Source organism: Theropithecus gelada, chromosome 2 (assembly GCF_003255815.1).
Source record: "Theropithecus gelada isolate Dixy chromosome 2, Tgel_1.0, whole genome shotgun sequence".
Classification (NCBI taxonomy): domain Eukaryota; kingdom Metazoa; phylum Chordata; class Mammalia; order Primates; family Cercopithecidae; genus Theropithecus; species Theropithecus gelada.
This window is the reverse complement of record NC_037669.1, coordinates 157,916,636-157,935,416: the sequence shown is the minus strand read 5'-3', so window position 1 is coordinate 157,935,416 and position 18,781 is coordinate 157,916,636. Positions and strand designations below refer to the sequence as shown.

Genomic DNA, 18,781 nt, shown 5'->3' with positions numbered 1-18,781 from the left:
AAACATTACAGGTATAAAATGACTACAAAAGTTATGATTGGAGATTATGGCATATTCTGTTGCTTTCTTCTTTTTACTTCTCTGTGGTTAAAAACAAACAAAAAGAACTAATAATACAGTAGTAAAAATTAGTTAACTTTCATATGATAACCAAAATTAGAATTATGCCATTTTACTTTTAGCTTCTAAACTTACGGTTTTTGGTCCAAAGTAGCAAAACAGAACAAATTAACTTTTAGGTCAAAGTTTTTGAAACAAAAACATGATAATGCAATTTACCAATATCTTTAAGTCTACATCTCCAAAGGAATTTTTAGGCCTTCAAATATTTGTACAAATCCACAAGGATTCCTCATCTTATAGGGAACACAACCTTAATAGTAGAAAGGAATTTCTCCACTACTTGAAAAGAATATTTCTTATTATAAAATTGCAAATGCAGCCAGGTGCAGTGGTTCACACCTGTAATACCACCACTTTGGGAGGCTGAAGCAGGGGGATCACTTAAAGCCAGGAGTTCAAGACCAGCCTGAGTTGGAACACAACAAGCCCCCATCTCTATTAAAAAAAGTTTTTTAATTAGTTGGACATGGTGGTACACACTGGCAGTCCCACCCACTGAGGGGGCTGAAGCTGGAGGATTGCTTGAGCCAAGGAGGTCAAGGTTGCAGTGAGCCATGATTGCACCACACTGCACTCCAGCCTGGGCAACAGAGCAAGACCCTGTCTCCCAAAATAATAATAATAAACAAATAAGAAGTGAGTTTGAATTTTAAAAAATAGTTTTTAAATGTTAAAACAAACTTAATAGTATAAAATACTATTTATTCTTAAAAACCCTTTCAAAGAAACCAACAATGAATTTTTACATCAGTAGTAAAAACAGCAATAATAATTTGTAAAGCTCAGGCTGGCAACATGGTGAAACCCCATCTCTACAAAAAAAAAGTAAGCAGGGTGTGGTGGCGCACACCTGTAGTCCCAGCTACTCAGGTGGCTGAGGTAGGGGGATTGCTTGAGCCCAGGAGGTTGAGGTAGGGGGACTGCTTGAGCCCAGGAGGTTGAGCTATGATTGCGCCACTGCACTCCAGCCTGGGCGACAAAGTGAGACCCTGGCTATAAATAAATTAATTAAATAATAATTTATAAAGCTTCGGACCAATGCAATAAGAGGCAGAAAGAAATACGAAAGACTGGCAAAGCCAAGATTCATATTCTAGACCCACCTAGGAAAATGCTGAACCAACAATAAAACCCATCCCACTGAATTCAGATACTATGATTGTCACATTTGGTCTTTAAATGTGGAACTGTCAAAGCTGAGAAATCTCAAATTTCATTTACTTCCACATCTACCCATTGGAATCTCATTCCTGCTTCACTTCTCTTGCTTCACTTCCATTACTTGCTACTAAGTGTTCCCTTTCCAAGCAGCTTCTCTTAGTTAAGACTATTGTAGAAATGTAAAATGGGTGGACAAAAAGCCAAGGATCTGAAACATTCGATACTTCTTTGGAAAAGGTGCTTCATACCAATGTGTGCCGGAATAAACTCTACGTGTCTACAAACTGCTTAAAATGTGGGATTTCTTAGTAAATGGCAGAATGTGCCTTTATTACTCTTTCTATAACCTAAATAATTTCTAATGAAATTATGGCCAGGACTACTGGGGGCTAGTAGGATCTTTTCAAGACTGAAAACTAGTAATAGCTGGAGGTCCCCGCCCAGTTAAAAAGACTTTACTATTCCCTCAACTGGTAAGGAGATCTAAGTACAACAAATGGTAATTTCAGAATGTGTCATTTTGTACTTACTTTTTTCAAGTTTTTAATTTTGATAAGCATGTTCTATTAAAGCAAAGGACGCTTGAATGATGATCTAAGAAAACTCAATTGAAGATAAAATAACTTTTATCCATTTAGTAAGAAAAACTCATTTTCTTGGATTCCTTTCCCAGTCTCAATAGTCTTTTAATTTTACATAATGAAAGGTCTATCTTCAAGATGTATACATTTGAAAAGGGTACTAATTAAATATATTCTAAAAGTTACAAGGATGCACAAAATGATTTTTAAAAACAAGCACTTGTTTACTTACAAAACTATAAAAATTTAGTAGCTACAATAAAGAAAATAAGAATTTAATACCAATAAACCCAAACTGATTCACTTATTTTATGGAATTCAATTTCACAATATTTACTGTGTAAGATTCAGGCTGCTAATTTCAATCTCCAGAAATTTATACTGGAGTATCTATGAAGTCTCTGTATAAAATTATGAATATTTTTAAAAGTCAAACTCCAATTTTCTACTTATGCCTAAAGGCAAAGGTCAGTGCTTTCTAAAACACTTTTTTTTTTTTTTTGTATTTTATGCTACACTTCTAATTGTGCAACATGTAACAAAGCATACAGATTTGTGAGACTTTGGTCAGCTCTATGTGGCTACAACAAAACCTAAAAACAGAATTCCAAAATAATCAATCTCAGAGACAGTCATGTGGTGCTATCTCTCTAACAAATTCGAGGCAAGTATCCTGGTCAACGCACTTCCCTTCTGTCCCCCATAAGGACTCACTGTGCTTTCTCTTATTTCCGCACAACTCACAAAGAACATTATAATTACAGAGGTAAAGCATAGAAACAACCAGTGACTACAGGTCAAGCATATACGGAAAGAGAAGTCTTATCTCGTGAAACAGTCCAAGTATACTCATTGTGTTTTCTTATCACTATTATTTCCTTTTATCTCCCCTTCCAATCCTAAATCAACCCAACTTTGTATAAAAACCTCCTGCCTTAATTCAGAACAAGTCAATAATAGCTCAGTTCCACACAGTCTATAGAATACTTACAAACACCAGAAGAAATATTTGAATTAAGGAGACTCCTTAGGAAAAAAAAAATGAGAAAAGAGTAACAAAAGGCTGTTGTTTAATAACCTTATGGCTCAAATTTTACATTTACAAAAAGTAATATGTAAACTCTCCCAGTTAGAAAACCTACTGGGACCTAACTTACACTTGGTCTCAGTCAAAGGACAAGAAGGGATGGACCTAACGTAAATATTCCCCTTTAAAAGTGTTTTTGGTGCTGGGAAGGGGTGAATGAATAAAATAAATATTGAATGATATAGTAAGTTAAACCATTTATTTAGACAAGATCAAAGAGGTGTGTGTGTATGGACGTATTTGCAGCAGCCTTAAACAAACAACTTTGTTCAATTAAAAGCAATTCCAAAGATTTTTTGTTAGATTGGCACAAGCCAACTTTTTGCAAACAATAAACATAAACCCTTCGTACTTCCCATGTATTCCTTTAAGTAAATTTAGAAACGATTCTTATAAATTAACTTCATAAACTGTAAAATTTTATCGCTTTTTACTCATAAAACTGAATTTAGTCTTCCCTTCAGTTTCTGAAGGCAAAGTGCCAAATTTGTTTTTAGAAATTATTACTATGCCTTCTCAATTTACATCAGACCTGACAGACATTAAGTACCCTATAAATTATCACATTTTTCTTTCTCTCTAAATAAGCAAATAAGACTTACTTCAGAATTACTATTATCATTTTTTAAAATTAAAACAGGATCTTGCTCTGTCACCTAGGCTGGAGTACAGTGGCATGATCAGGGGTCACTGCAACCTTGAATTCCTGGGCTCAAGCAATCCTCCTACCTCACCCTCCTGAGTAGCTGAGACACAGGCATATGCTACCACACCGAGCTAATTTTTTTTTTTTTTGTAGAGACAGGGGTCTTGCTATATTGCCCAGGCTGATCTTGAACCTATGGGCTCAAGCAATCCTCCTGCCTTAGCCTCCCAAAGCATTGGGATTACAATTGTGAGCCACTGCATGCAGCTCTTAATTCAGAATTATTTAAGCTTTTACAAGTATCTGTTGTAATTACAATTCTAATATTTTTTAAAGTCTTGCTAATCTACCAGTAATAGGAAATAAGCCATATGCCTACATAAGTAACACTGTAGTATCTCGATAGGGAATCTTTAATTAAATAACTTATATACATCAATAAATTAAAAATTAGGTATCACATTTCAAATGATGGCCCAAAAGAATAATATTTAGTGAAAACAGGTATTCCATTCATGACAATATAAACCAGTGCTATCTTTTAGAGGACAATCTAACAATATCTATTAATTTTTTTTTTTTTTTTTTTTTTGAGACAGAGTCTCACTCTGTCGCCCAGGCTGGAGTGCAGTGGCATGATCTCGGCTCACTGCATCCTCCGCCTACTGGATTTGAGCAATTCTCACGCCTCAGCCTTCTGAGTAGCTGGGATTACAGGTGTAAGCACTGCACCTGGGCTCTATTAAAATTTTAAATGTACACACCCTTAGGCCAGCAATTCCAACTATGGCTATACCTGCAAAAGTATACCAACATTAGATATAGTAACAATGAAATCAAGTGGATGCAGTTTGACTTGCAATTAACTGAGTAATAGCTAGCAAATGTCTCATGTCTTAATTTAGCAGACTTCTGTTTTTCTATACCTAATGAGAACCACCCAAATTTCCAAAACAATTAGGCTCCTATAAGATAATTTTTGTTTTAAGCTAAATTAACATGGATTGATTTAAAAGGTATGGCACACACTGGGGAACTGAGATAGAATTTTGCTGGCATGAGCCACCTGAGACAGAAGAGCATCACGGAAATACTATGGAAAAAAGATCCTACCTTTAACTGTTTTGACAAATGCTTGTTTTTCTTTATTTGGATCTTTTTCATCTATTAAAATCCCATGGAAAATACGCCCAAAAGTACCTAAAAGGAAAAGTAATAATTAATGAGATCATATAACCTTCATAAAATTATAGTACGAAACTTTCTGGCACAATATAATATAAAACAAAAATAACAAGGGCATATGTGATCAACAACATTATTCTAGCCCTAGAGTAAAAAGACCCAAATCTTTGGTTTTAACAACTGTTAAAAGTTTTTTGTAACTATTACACACCTTGTTTTCAGAAACACCATATTTAAACTAAGTATATGAAAATTTTCCTGAATTATACTAAATAAACTAATGATATAGCCAGGAGCACTGGAGCTCAGTAATGAAGTATCCACAATGGCATTTATGAGTTTCTAGGCTTAGCCTCAGAGAAATGACGAAAAGACAAAAATGAACTTTCCTCTCTACTACAGAGCCTTAAAAAGTAGCTTCAAGGGAAGGCCAAGGGGTACAAGTTTTGGATCCAGACAGTCCTAGGTTCCATTCCTTCTACCACTCTCTCCTCAGAAGGTCTCAGACAAGCCAATTAGACTCTCGGTTCACTAGTAAAATGTGTTCCTAAAAACTCTTAGCATGAGAAGAGGCTGGGCGCAGTGGCTCATGCCTGTAATCCCAGCACTTTGGGAGGCCGAGGCGGGTGGATCGCGAGGTCAGGAGATCGAGACCGTCCTAGCTAACACAGTGAAACCCTGTCTCTACTAAAAATACAAAAAAATTAGCTGGGCGTAGTGGCAGGCACCTGTTGTCCCAGCTACTTGGGAGGCTGAGGCAGGAGAATGGCGTGAACCTGGGAGGTGGAGCTTGCAGTGAGCCAAGATTGCGCCACTGCACTCCAGCCGGGGCAACAGAGAGAGACTCCGTCTCAAAAAACAAAAACAAAAACAAAAAACTCTTATAGTAATAAGAGAAGTTAGTTATGACCTTTGGGGGTGCTGGGGAAGGAGTGATTAAAAATGAACTAAGAAAATCCACCTAGATTTTATTACCAATTTTGTAATTGCCCATAAAAAGCTCCCAAACAAGATGATCACTGAAAATCAATCTCATTTTACTCTTTCTCACTAGAAAATTGTTTACTTTCCTTCCTTCACAATTTAAAAGATAAGCTTGCAAATAGTTTCACTTAGATGCGGCTGCCATGCATACAAATAGGCTTGCTCTAATGCCTTTCGCTCTATGAGGTGGAGTTGTCTGTATCCATATATCAGGTCTCACTGGGGCCTAGAGACAGAGTAACTTGTATGCTCCAGGCAGAAAAGACTTTGGATAATCTTAATTTAAGACATTTTGCTTGAAGCTGAGTAAATACCTTCAAACACTCTAGTCAATACATAGAGCGACACACCCTGACCTGTCTTCCTCACAAAGGTTCTCCCTTCTCTCTCCACCCAAGTTCACCTTGCTTGACTGAGCTTTGTAACTCTCTTGCACTGCAGCGCTGCAAAATCTCCTGTCTCCTCTTCCCAGTACCTAGTCCCATTTTTAAATATTACTGCCAAACATAGATTTACATATACTTAAAAACAACAGATGTAAGGAACATACACAAAAATATGTATGTACATATTACTTTACAACAATGTTACAGCAATTCACATTCCTACCAGCAACGTAAAAGAGTGTGTGTTCCTCCATACCCCCGTCAACCTAGAAATTATTTTTACTTTTTCACAGTCTAACGTAAAAAAAAATCGCATGTAACTATTGTTTTCTTTGCATTTATCAGATTTCCAGTGAACCTGACCACCTTTTTAAATGTTAATCAGCCACCATATTTTCTTTTCTGAAATCAAAAGAATTTTAAAATAAACTACTATGGGCCTGAAAAGACCAAAAAAGAAAAACTCTACCTGGTTCAGAATTCCTTCTTCTCAAATCATACCACAACAACAGATTGCCTATTCTATCCCACTCAGAGACCAAAAGAAACTGCAAACATAACATTATTAACTGATCTCTCTTTTTTTTATTCTTTAGGAAATGCTACCTGGTCTACTTACTCTCTTCACATTGCAAACAGATCTGCAAACTAGTTATGCTTAGAAATCAGTCAACTGTAACAAGTGGCGATCATGCATTTTAAGACATATCAGAAAATCTGCTTCCATTAATTACCATTTGCTACTGGGGAAAATTTAAGTACCTGACTTAGTTGTGATTGACCTAAATGTGTCCCAACCAGCAAAGGAATACATAAGGAGGACTCAAAAGTATCCAAAGCATTCCAAGCTGAATTACGGTGGGAGTAAAAAAGTAATTCTCTATTTAACAACATGAAGAGCTCAGTGCAGTATTTTATTATTAATTTCTGTCCTCTTCTTTCAGCATCTCCCTAATCAATATCCTCCAACTCAAAAAGGAAAGCAAGGCCCAGTGAGAGGGGAAGGGAAGCATACTAATACCCGGCAAACACTATTACGTGTTAGTTCATTTACTGTACCTAATTTCATCTCATCTTTATAACTAGTCTAAGAGATGACAACGCAGTCCAAATTTATAGAAGAGGAAGCTGGAGATTGAAGACATTATGTGATTTCTCCAAAGTCACACAGAGAATAAAATGTGGGATTAGAACTTAGGACCAAAACCAAAGCCCATGTCCACTCCTTACACTACAACCCCTAAGTCATCTGTCAGAGAGAAGGTAACTTAGAATATTTCAAAGAGACCTGCCAGGTAGTAATCATTTTAAATAAAAACTAAACAGATAATACACCTTAAACATAGCAAACAATAATACACATGCTTTAATATACTTGAAAATAAAGAACTGCACCAAAGTTGTACAAGGCACATTAAAGTATAAAGAGAAAATAAAAATAATTTTGTAAGAGAAAAACCATACACTGCTTCTTATCCTTATCTTAGACACAAAACGAGATGAAAGTTTTTAAATTTTTGAAAAAAGTGTTTATAGTGGTAACATTAAATCATACTTAAAAAACTGACTTTGAGATAATAAATACCTTCTTGGAGTACATCTTTTAGAGTTATCCTCTCCCTGGATATTGCTATATCCTTCACCTTGGCTTTGGCTTCCAGAAGAGTGACACTTCTCAAGTCGTTCTTCTCTATCCGCAAGGTAGGATAACCTAAGGAGCCAACAAAGCCAAACCAAGCAATATAAATACCCTTATTATGGTATTGGGGTCAACTAGTTCAGTTAGAACCTCAGGACTCAAGTCACAGGAATGAGTGTAAGAATCATAAAAGGAAACAGGCATATATATGAACTAGGAGAGTTCTTTGAAGCCCACACTAAATGTTAAAGAAATGTCTTCTCGCCCACCACAACACTATTCCAAAATGTTAAAATTCTAAACTGCAACAAGAAATCCTAAAAATAGCATTACCATGATCACCACTTCAATTGCCTTTTAGCCAAATGAAACAAGCTTGACCTGTGAAATTTCATTTAATCCCTCTTATGGACAGTTTTTCTCCCAAAAGATTTTCTAATATAATCTCATAACAAACCAACTTTTCAAATGAAGATTTTTTTCAAACATCTCATTTGAAAAGTTGTTTTGTTTGAACAAACAGAAAGTTTCAGACAAAAAGTTATTTTTGTCTGCAAAGGCTTTGTTTACAAACAAAATACATAATCAATTTAATTATTCTGGTATTACCACATCCTAGCAAAACCATTGTGAGATTCAAATTTATTAAGTTCCCTTAATTCCCATTCATTCTTAATTCAATGACAGCAAAAACAGAATTTACAGTTACAAATTAGTTTTCACTTCAAGAAAAAAAATGTTAGAATAAAAGGAAAATCTGGTGTTAGCAAGTAGAAGTTGCAATGGCATCTCTAATGATTTATTAGCTTTAGCAGATATTGGGAAGAAACCTCCCCTCAAAATTAGTGGACCTACGCAATGATCATCGATGGTTGCCAGGAGAACCATATGAAAAGTTTTGGGCAACTTTACAAAGGATGTAGGCTGACACCACCTGAAACCACTGATTGGCAGCAGTTTGACTGTGATAGACTATCTAGGTGTGTGAGTACATGCGAATGTTTATGTTTAATTCTACTTGGAGTTCTCTTAGTTTCTTGGATCTGTGATCTGTTGCGCCATGTTATCTTAGAATATTCTTGGCTACTATGTCTTCAAATAATTTTTTCTTCCTCTTTTTCTATCTGTAAACAAATGTATTTCTATTGACCTTTTTAAAAAGTGTTTGTTTTTAGCATATATATGGTAAGTAAATTATCTAGTTCCTTACGGTAATGGCCACAATTACAAACAAGTAAATTTCTTATTGATGGCAACAATCTTTAAAAGATAAATTTATTTCCTTTGACTTTATTTATTTATTTATTTATTTACTTATTGAGATGGAGTCTCACTCTGTTGCCCAGGCTGTAGTGCAGTGGCGCGATCTCGGCTCACTGCAAGCTCTGCCTCCTGGGTTCACGCCATTCTCCTGCCTCAGTTTCCCGAGTAGCTGGGACTACAGGCGCAAGTCACCATGCCCAGCTAATTTTTTGTATTTTTAGTAGAGACAGGGTTTCACTATCTTAGCCAGGATGGTCTCGATCTCCTGACCTCGTGTTCTGCCGGCCTCAGCCTCCCAAAGTGCTGGGATTACTGGCGTGAGCCACCATACCCGGCCCCTTTGACTTTTTTAAGAAAGTATTTTAGCATATATAACAACAATTACCTACCTCTTTGAGGTCATATATAACAATTAAGAATCCATTCTAATGAGCCAAGATTGAGATCTAAGTATCAAATGCAATGATGTGCCTGTTCTGAGTAGCTTAAACTACTTTCACATCTATCGTATTTCCTAAAAAGCATATATTTCTTTCTTCATTAGTGGGAAGAGTAGCTGCTATTATTATTTCCCTTAAATTTCGTTTACTCCATTATGCATTCTCCCCCTCCTTTTTCTTGCCACTGTCTTATTGAAGAAACTGGGTCGGCTACCCTGGAAAATGTTTGGCTTCTACTTCTTCAAGTAGTATTTCCTATAAACTGTAAGTCAGGTCTATAACCTTGATTAGATCCAGGTTAACTTGTAGGGGGTGCAGTAGGGAGAGAAAAGAACGCTCCATGAATGGTACATAATATCCTTGGGTACAAAATACCTAGGTCCCTACTTTTAGTAACGCTGAGTTCATCAGTGTATTCAGGTGGTGACAGCCTAATCCCTCAATGGCAGAGTTCCCCATTTTCCTTTTAATCACTGATGATCTTTTTCTGAATCAACTATTTCATCAGGAGTTGCACATGCGATTTTTCTAATTATATAATTCCTTCCACATTTATTAGCTGAGAATCATCTGTAAAGAAACATTTTCTCTCATCCACCACCATCTGGTTACCCTGAAATACAGTTCATGTAGTCAGTTGGTAGAGTAAGGTATTCATTGGAGCCTTAGTTACCTCTCATAATGAACAATTTTGTTAAATAAGGTATTGCTACAAATTTGTGCATTTTTACACATTTTACATCTTAATTCATTATAGTCATTATTCATTTTGATGATCAAATGGTCCCATCTTTAGTCAGTGGGAGTTCTTCAAGTCTTAGCTATTTCCTTGATATCTGACTCAGCAACATGTCCCAGGCTTATCTTGTTCACTTCCTGACCCAGACCTGCAATCAGCCATTTCTCCAAAAAATCCTGGTTCTTTTTCATGGGAGACAGTACCGGAAAACCACAATAGGGCACTGGGTAGAGGACAGATATTCTTCATCTTATTTTACTAAAGAATAAATGCCAGTCCAAAAAAGGAAATCAGATCCGACATTCTCAACTCTCCAGTTGAGAATAACTTCCTATTATGATTAAAAACCAATGTAGTCTTTACCATGGCCCATAAGACCATCAAACAATTCCTTACAATCTAAAGTCTTTGTCTTTATGTAGCTCAATGGTTAATTAAATATAGTTACCTGAAAATCTTCCTTTTGAATTTCTACAGAAGTGACTTAGTAGCCCTTTTAGTATAATAAATCTATGGAAATCTCCCCAAAGCCACACCATTTCTAGCAAACTTAAATTTCATTTCTGACACCTCAATTTTAGAATGTTTCATTCAATGCTCTAGAAAGCAAAAGTTGAAGAGCATACCTAATTTTGCATGCTTTAGATACGATTTACACAACATGTCTCACAAGAATGCTAACCATGCAAGACCACTGGGAAGCAGCATAGACAACTTTAGTAAACTGGCTTTAGAATTAAATTAACTCTTACTGGTGATAGGAGTTGCATTGTTGGGTGTGTCAGCTCTCAGATACTGAGTCGTCTGGGTGGATGGCTGAGACAGCCCTTGGGAACTACTGCTGGCACTAATGCTGCAAACAATTTTTGAGAGAAATATTTGACAAGTCAGTTTCAATGAGAAATTTCCTTTTTCCATACATATAAAATGCACATAGCCATTGTAACCAGCCTAAAATCCTGATGGAGACCACAATAATTCATGATGTTCCGTACTGAAATTTTAATCTAACTCCTATAGAGCTCTATTTTTTCTTTCATTTCTATCTCCAAAATCATTAAGCAAGTTCATCTTATCAAAATTATTCAGAAATGTAGGTACTAGTGCTCAGACACCTCAGATAATTGTCCTGAACTTCACACAAAGATATGTTAGGGAACTATGGATCATCTCTCAAAAAAAGAGCCCATGCCACTCAATTAGATTGCTTTTTAGAAAAGAAGAAGAAAGACAGGGTTCTTTCAATGATGGTCCAATATCAAATGGCCTACAGACAAAGGAAGAGCAAACCAAATCAAATGTGCCAACATGCTCAGAGCTTAGAAAGGAGTATTGGCCAGGTGTGGTAGCTCACGCCTGTAATACCAGCACTTTGGAGGCCAAGGCAGACAGATGACCAGAGGTCAGGAGTTCGACACCAGTCTGGCCTACATGGCGAAACCTCATCTCTACTAAAAGTACAAAATTAGCTTGGCATGGTGACGCATGCCTGTAGTCCCAGTTACTCGGGAGGCTGAGGCAGGAGAATTGCTTGAATCTGGAAGGCGGAGGTTGTAGTGAGTCAAGATTACGCCACTGCACTACAGCCTGGGTGATAAAGCAAGACTCCATCTCAAAAAAAAAAAAAAAAGTATCAAATTTGGTTTAAGTTCATTTAATCACAATACATTTTGCTGCTTCTACTTCCCCAATCCCTCCTTTTTATCCAACTTCTGGGAAATCTCTAGTACTTGAAGCATTACACCATATTCTCTAAATAATACACAACACTAAGAAGATGACAGGTTCAAATAATTGTAAACCTTGTGTTCAAGATTACTGCAAAGTAATGCTGCTCAAGCATGCAGTTTTGTCTATTCAGGGGGAGAAACCTTGTCTCTTGGGTACATTTCAGTCTCACTGCCTTAGTTCTTATAATTTTGCAGCAGTGGAGACATGAAACATAGAAATTCAGCATGAAGAGTGAAACCAGATGGCAGGATAGATCTTTCAATGTCTCTCTTAGCTACAGGATCAGCAGTGCCCAATCAAGTCTCCAACTTTCCTTAATATGCAAAATCTTTTAACTGACCACTTCCCACATAATAGGTCTGTATTTTCAAAAACTGGTGATTTCAAAAAATACATAATAAAGTCCAGGAGTTTGAGGCCAGCCTGGGCAACATAGTGAGACCCTGTCTCTGAAACAAAACACACACACACACACACACACACACACACACAAAATGACAAAGGGCTGCTATATAATCTATAACATTTATATATGAAAGTGTATTTTATCAATTTCAAGAGCCCATACAGAAATCTGAAAAATGTAAATATGTAACATCCAGGCAATGAGGATCGTAAGTCTTTATGTAGCCTTTTTATTGCTACTAATACAATATACTACTATCTGCTATTGTAACCAAAACATTTGTAGAAAGTCATAGCAAAAATTAAGATAGGAAGGTCCTGCAATAAACATTTAGAGCACACTTATAATATGCAAGCCATTCTGCTCAGCACAACCATGGATCTCAAGATACATGTCTGCCTAACGAAATGCCCTGCAGCATGCCTTCCCTGAATATGTCTATCATTTTAGGTTATCTATCAGGTTGGTGCAAAAGTAAATTGCAAATTGCAGTTTTTGCCATTGCTTTTAACGGAAAAAAACTGGAATTACTGCACCAACCTGATACTTCTTGTGAAGCTGCAGTTAGCCCTCTTTCCCCAGCAACTCTGCGAAGATACTTTGCAACTCAAAGAGACTAGAATAAAGATTAATTAGGCTATCATCTGGTCAGAGTGCTGGAAGAGCTTCTTAGGCTCAATGTTATTCCAGAATTGATCTATATGGGTTTATAATGCAGTGGGTATAGGTCAATACAGAAAAGAGATGAAGAGCATAAACCGTGAAGTCAGAACTGCCAGTATCATCGATTACTAGCTGTACGGCCTAGGACAAACTGTTTAATCCTCTGGAACCTCAAATTCCCTGTGGACAGAATGTGCATAATACTATCCTCTGGTAAGATTGCTAAAACGATTACATGAAAAATAAGTAAGTAAAGCATTTAGTGCCTGGCCCTCAAACATATATTCATAAATTATTATTACTAATCTATATATACTATAATTATATTAATTATGTGAATATTATGCATCCCCAGTCCTTAGAACAAAAAGCAATTACAGGACTCTGTTTTACAGCTGAGTACCACTCAAAAATCAAACCAGATATCAAAGCTGTTAGAAGTCCAGACTTCAATAATGAGGAGGGAAGAGGAGCATTACCATCCTCAAAAGGGAAGGAAATAAACGGGATTAAGATAATCTACCTCACAGGAGTTTTGTGAGGCTCAAATTGTATGAGATATGTGAAAATACTACTTAAATATCTACAACCAACATCACTGATTACTTAAGTGCGCAGACACGTTCTCTCCATTAACTGAACAGCAGGTGGCACTCTTGTGCTACCTCAGAATTTTTGAAAAGCCTGTAGGCACACAAAGGTGTTACAGGGACATCTGTGTCAATTTTTCACTCCCTCAACAGATATTAAGTGGGTCCCTAAAATAAGCAAAGCACTATGCTAAGTGGTCAGAACAAAATTTTTTTTGGAATCCAAGACTTACTGTTACGAGTGAAGCAAGAAGCAATTGGGGACCTACCCCTGACATCCATTAAAGTCAACACCTACACAGCTATATCACAAGAGGTAGAAAATGAGATTAAAATGTATATTTGCCAGCACTTAATAGTTTATAGCCAGTCTAAATAAATTATCAATCTGAATAAATTATCTCATTTGATTTTCAAAAGCAAGTAAAATTATGTATGGAGATACTAACCCTGTCTTAGAATGAAGCCAGAACTTTGGGAAAGATCATAATTTTCCTTCAAAACACTTACTACAATTTGTACTTTTCTGTTTTTCTCTGTAACTCCACTTCATCTATTCATTCCACAAATATTTATTAAGTATCTATTACATGTCAGGTACTGTACTGGGTGCTAGAGATATAGCAGTGAACGCAACAGACAAAGATTGTGACCCCTACATTCCAGCAGGGATTTTTTTTGTTTGTTTAATGTCTGTCTCACCCAATCAGACTATAAACTCCACAAAGGCAGGCCAAGTGCCTGTTTATTCACCTCTCCTTCCCCAGCACTTAAGCCAGTGCCTGGCACAAGAAGCCCCAAGTGGGCCAAAGTGAGCCCCAGTGAGAGCTCAATTAATACTAAGTCAATCAATGAACAGAGAAAACCACACTTCCCTGGAACAGAAAACATAAACCAGACAGAATGGTTATTTTTGACACAAATCGTTGTGAAAAAACCAAAGGATGATTGGTATAACAAAATGTTTGTTTTCCTCCCTCTGCTCACTGGTTGTTCAGCCAAATAGTTACTGTGTATTTTACTATGTGTCCGGCACTGTTAGGCATTAGATATAAAATAAAAGATTTTAAAGGGAAACTATCACCAGTAAGGGCAGGGGGGGCGGTGGTGGGGACAATGGAAACTGGAAGAGAAAAATCAAGCATCCCACAAAGGAGTAATAAACTTTCCCACAGTCACAAACGAATAGGGAAAGACTACAGTAGAGACACGCTGCAGACCAACCCTTCTGCAGGACTTCAGGGTGAATATAAAGAGAAGCTCTGCTTACCCAGGACAGGCTCATCTGGCATAACACAGAGACTGAAAAGATCAATTTGCAGTGCTGGGAGAGGTAAAGCCACACACATGAGCTCCAACTGCCCTGGCATGAGCACATCTCAGGCAGTGTTAATTCTCTGCCTCTAAGGAGATCTGTTCATAACAAGCAGTGGCTCCTAAGTGCCTGGAATGGAAGAACACTACCATCCCTTTCTAAGGAATTCCATGGAGCCATGGGCTCCAACCAACCTCACCAGACTGTGTGAGGATTAACGGAGTTCATGAATGTAAAGCACAGGGAACAGTGCCTGGCACAGAGCAAGTGCTTTATACAATGACAATAGTGGATTATTAATATATAGCTATTACAACACTGAGTCCCACCTGCTCTGCCCTGCTCCTAGAAGAGCAATCCTAAAAAAGTTATTTAATCTCTTCAAGCCTATTTCTAGGTGGCTGTGTTAAGATAATATATATAAAGTACCTGGAACAGTACTAGTAAACAGAAAACACTCAATAAATGGTAATCCCAGTGGCCCCTATATAGAGTGAGAAGCAGCAGATGTCTCTTAAATGCTGCTGGATAACTGGATGGGAGCTTTCTGGTCACCACTGTTAGCCTGCCTGGCAGGTAATAAATAATTGTTAACAGGACAGAAAAGGGCTGAAGAAGAACTTTGTCCATCACTACTAGCATACTGCAGCTTTATTAAAAACATCATAAAAATGCCATTTACTATACGTAGCACTGTGTTTTAAGAGCTTACAGTATTATTTCATTAAAACCTCACAACATACCTAACTAACTAGATGTGTATTTCTGCTTTACAGAAGAGAACTGAGACACACACAGGCTATATAACTTACTCCATGTAGCCCATAAAACTAGTAAACAGAACAGCCAGGCTTCGAACAGAGATAGTCTGGCTCTAGAGTCCATACTCTTGACCACTAGGCTACGCTCTGAAAACATGTGATAATATAAGTTGGTTTTACTGAAGTAATGCCTGGAAACTTTTGCCTGAAAACTCTAGAGAACTGGAACACCAATTCATGGATGGTAACTAATTATTTCAGCAGGCAGAGGTTGATGCCCCACGGAATCTGAAAGTTATTGCACAATTCTGGCCTATGTGGACTCACAGCCCTAGCACACATGCAGGCATTCAAGGAAAACCCTCTGGGTACATCAAGACTGACTTCCAAATGTCATACTCTTCAGTCACCTCTCTACCTGTATCCTCTCTCAAAGTCCTATCAAAATGTTCCCTTAATTGCTTCCAAATGCCATTTCTTCCCCTGTAAAAATCTAAACCTAACTTCACCACCACCATGTACACAAAACATATTCTGAAACAAATCATATATGTACTTCCTTCTCATTCGTACCCCTTTTCTCTTCTTTCTCCACACAGAAATGGAAAATAAAACAGTGGGGACAAAGAGTACTTAGGGGCAAGTACTGAATCCAATCAGCTCCCTTCCCCTTCATAGTCTTATGCCACAACTATGCCTCCCAGCTGTATGTTAAGACCAATTAGGACTGGTGACTCAACAAGGAGTAAGACACACTGCTCCCTAACTGGAAAAAGCTTACATTCTAAAGGTAAGACAATCACACAAAAAATTATAGAAGAAAAAGTACAATAACTGCTACGAGAGAGAGACAGAGACAAAGAGAAATGGGTGTTTGGGAGGCTTAGGAAAGACTTCATGAAAGAGACAGCAATGGAGCTGGAATTTGAAGAGCAGACCAAGTATGGACTGGTGGAAAATGCATGGAGGTGGCCTATGGGAAGGAGAAAGAATGAACAAAAGTCCTGAAGGGCAAAGTGTGGGGCAAAAGTGAGGAATAAGTAATCATTTGACTGGAGCGCAAGTAAGGATACAGCAAGAAGAGGAGAAAAGGTTCAAAGAGTATGGTGCTACATCTCCACATAAAGGAGGGCTTTCAAAGAAGTCACAAAGCTGGGGCATGTCTTCAGTCAGCAACTGGGAATCACTGAGGAGGGAAGTAAGAAGTGTGTGTTATGAAAATAAACCTATCATTCCATCTGTACCTCTCACCCTAACTTGACTATAATGTCCTCCTTGTCATCTCTGACTCACTGAGGCTGGACAAGCACCTTTTGTATTCACACACTTTACTATACATATCACAGTCATCAAATTACATACTTTTATAATTACAGGTTAATGCAAAAGATTAAATCTTGAAACTATGAAGTATATCATTATTTCTGTCTGTTCCCAGCACTCAGCATAGTATCTAACCCAGTATATCTCAAACTGGCTGTACATTAGAATCATCCAGGAAGCTTTATGAAAAATACTGATCCCCAAATACTACCACAAACCACTTGCATCAAAATCTCTGGAAGGTGGACCCAAATACTAGCATGTTTTAAAAGCTTCTCCTTGACTCTACTGTGTGACCAGGTTGAGAACCAATGGTTTAAATCAGAGCAGGTGCGCAATAAATGTTTACTGGATGGAGGCAGGAAGAGAAGGTTGGGAGAATGATGAAGGGAAGAGCTAGAAGGAAGAAACAGGGCTATTTTGAAAAGGCAATGTTCTGAAGTAGAGTCATGTCAAAGGGAATAGAAAAAACATACTTGTTCTCCACTTCTTCCCCAACAACTAAAAAACAAATTTCTGACTTCATAATTTTTAAAAAATAAAAATAAAATCAGAGAAACACAGAGACAGTGATTAGGTCATCTTATTTTTCCTTTGGCTGGGGCTTGGTCATCCTCCCTCCTTCCCCTGCACCACTGCGCATTGGTATGTACGGGCTCCCACACATATACAAATAACTGCTTTCATTTTTTTTCTTTCCCAAAATGTGTACGATACCTGTCATCCAGTTCAATCCTTTTCATACTATGAAGGTGCAAAACAGCTAATATTATTGCTACAAGAAATATTACTGCACAACAAACCCCTACACTAATATAAAACACACGCGTAGAAGTGGTTGGAGCTGCATGTACGGGATCATCTGAAATAAAAACAAAAAGCACATTTAGCCTTTTAAAGAAATATGACTGCTTTGTGATCCAATATACACAAATAAGTATTCTGTTCTTTTCACGTGCCCATTCTTTGGTAAGATCAGTTACCAGTAGCATATTGGTGTAAGTTCACAAAAATTTTTTGATGTTTTTGTTGTAGTTTAAAAAAGATATTTTAGGCCAGGTGTGATGGCTCACGCCCGTAATCCCAGCACTTTGGGAGGCCAAGGCAAGCAGATCACCTTGAAACCACCCTGACCAATATGGTGAAACCCTGCCTCTACTAAAAATATGAAAATTAGCCGGGCATGGTGGCAGGCGCCTGTAGTCCCAGCTACTCGGGAGGCTGAGGCACGAGAATCACTTGCACCTCGGGGGCAGAGGTTGCAGCAAGCCGAGATCGCTCAACTGTACTCCAGCCTGGGCGACAGAGTGCGACTACAGCTCAAAAAAAAAAAGAATTTTTTAATAGAATTTTTGGCTAATGAGTATAATAGTCACTCACAAATGGTATACATAAAACACACATACCAGTGCATAAAATATACTATAGCAGTGCTGTCCAACAGAACTTTCTGCAGTGACGAAAATGTTCTCTAGAGTACTGTCCAATACAGTAGCCACTGGTCACCTGTGGCTATTAAGCATTCAAATGTAAATACAACTAAAGCTACTGAAATGTAGTTAGTAAAACTGAGGAACTGATGTTTTGACTTCACTGTAATTAAGTTAGAAAGTCACATGTGGCTAGCAGGCACCATACTAGACAGTGCAGATCTATATATTCTTCCTATCCCTTCAACAATGATGTTTGGGTTAGAGGGATCAGACATTGCTTTGTTGCCAGGGACCACTGACTCACAGAAGACTGAGTGACAGAAGG

General features: G+C 37.5%; 1 protein-coding gene across 2 annotated transcripts in view; it reads right to left on the bottom strand.

Annotated features, from left to right (window-relative positions):
- RYK (receptor-like tyrosine kinase) overlaps positions 1–18,781 on the bottom strand; it is a 92,708-nt gene that overhangs the window by 24,998 nt on the left and 48,929 nt on the right. The window contains exons 6-9 of one of the 2 annotated variants that reach the window (XM_025377400.1): positions 17,741–17,885; positions 10,987–11,087; positions 7,739–7,864; positions 4,712–4,798 (exon numbers count right to left, since the gene is read on the bottom strand). In XM_025377400.1, coding sequence (XP_025233185.1) covers positions 4,712–4,798; positions 7,739–7,864; positions 10,987–11,087; positions 17,741–17,885 — 459 coding nt within the window. Of the gene's footprint in view, positions 1–4,711; positions 4,799–7,738; positions 7,874–10,986; positions 11,088–17,740; positions 17,886–18,781 lie in introns of both variants that reach the window. The other variant, XM_025377401.1, reaches the window with a different exon arrangement.